Source organism: Agrilus planipennis, unplaced genomic scaffold (genome assembly GCF_000699045.2).
Source record: "Agrilus planipennis isolate EAB-ADULT unplaced genomic scaffold, Apla_2.0 scaffold124, whole genome shotgun sequence".
In the NCBI taxonomy this organism is placed as follows: Eukaryota; Metazoa; Arthropoda; class Insecta; order Coleoptera; family Buprestidae; genus Agrilus; species Agrilus planipennis.
The window spans coordinates 371,978-372,992 of NW_020438950.1; the positions used below are offsets into that span (position 1 = coordinate 371,978).

At 25.5% G+C, this 1,015-nt stretch overlaps 1 protein-coding gene across 1 annotated transcript in view; it reads left to right on the top strand.

Annotated features, from left to right (window-relative positions):
- LOC108734995 (cuticle protein 7-like) overlaps window positions 1-761 on the top strand; it is a 17,053-nt gene extending 16,292 nt beyond the window's left edge. Inside the window, exon 3 of the mRNA XM_018466775.1 lies at window positions 572-761. Within this exon, the coding sequence (XP_018322277.1) occupies window positions 572-651 (80 nt within the window). The 3' untranslated portion in view covers window positions 652-761. The remainder of the gene's footprint in view (window positions 1-571) is intronic.
- Window positions 762-1,015: the final 254 nt, after the last annotated feature.

The window sequence follows — 1,015 nt, forward strand, 5'->3', positions numbered from 1 at the left end:
ATCTCTAAATGAAATTGGTTTTGTTAGAAGAAAATTCATCCTTGTAAAATTATTAAAGGAACAAATTAAATCGACGTATAATGATCTTAGATAAAAATTTTAAGAAATAATTTAACTTATATAACTATCTTCACCTTTAAAACTAAGTAGTTTTATTTACATACAGATACAATCAGCAATTTCTACAAAGTTATTGATAATTATCATTTCAAGTAGGTATCTACCTAATTAAGTCTACTAAAAATTGTTTTAGATTATCCATTCAAATTAGTTCAAGTCCCGTAATATTTTGATTTAATGATAAAATTTAAACAAAAATATTTAATGGTAGCCTCCATATATCTTCATCCCGAAACAATTACCTATCATCAAAACAAAACTAAAAAAATAATTAAGGCAATCGAGCTTTTCAAATGAACTATAATTAATAATTGACAACAAAAATTGTGGCTATTTTCAATATTAATTAACACTGAGTGACAGTAATTAGAGTAACGATTATTTTAGCAACAATAACAATCGTTTAAGTGTACTATTTTTATGTTTTTCTAATTTTTATTTTTTTTTCCAGGTGGTTTAGAAAAGGTCTACTATAATGATTATGGAGGAAGCCATCAAGCTTATTACGATCATGACTATGACCATTATTAAAATAAATAAACAAATCAAAATGTACGCCAAATTGTGGTATTATTATCCTTATTTTAAATATCAAACAACAAAGTCTAAACTCCAGTGTACCGTTCTGCGTTATTCTTTTGTTAAAGTGCATGTAATGTATATAATATAATCAGGTTGTAAATGAAAATATTTGTACAAACTATATGATGTAAAATAAATTAAATATGATTAAAAAAAAAGTACCTAATAAACTCCAGAATTGAAGATTAATCTAATCGTACTTTTCCGAAGCCAATAGAATTTCGGATTATATTTATTTATGTGAGGACAATCAATTTGGGTCTAGAAGAAATCGAGGAACACTCGAGGCTATTCTAGTTTTACGGGTAACAAT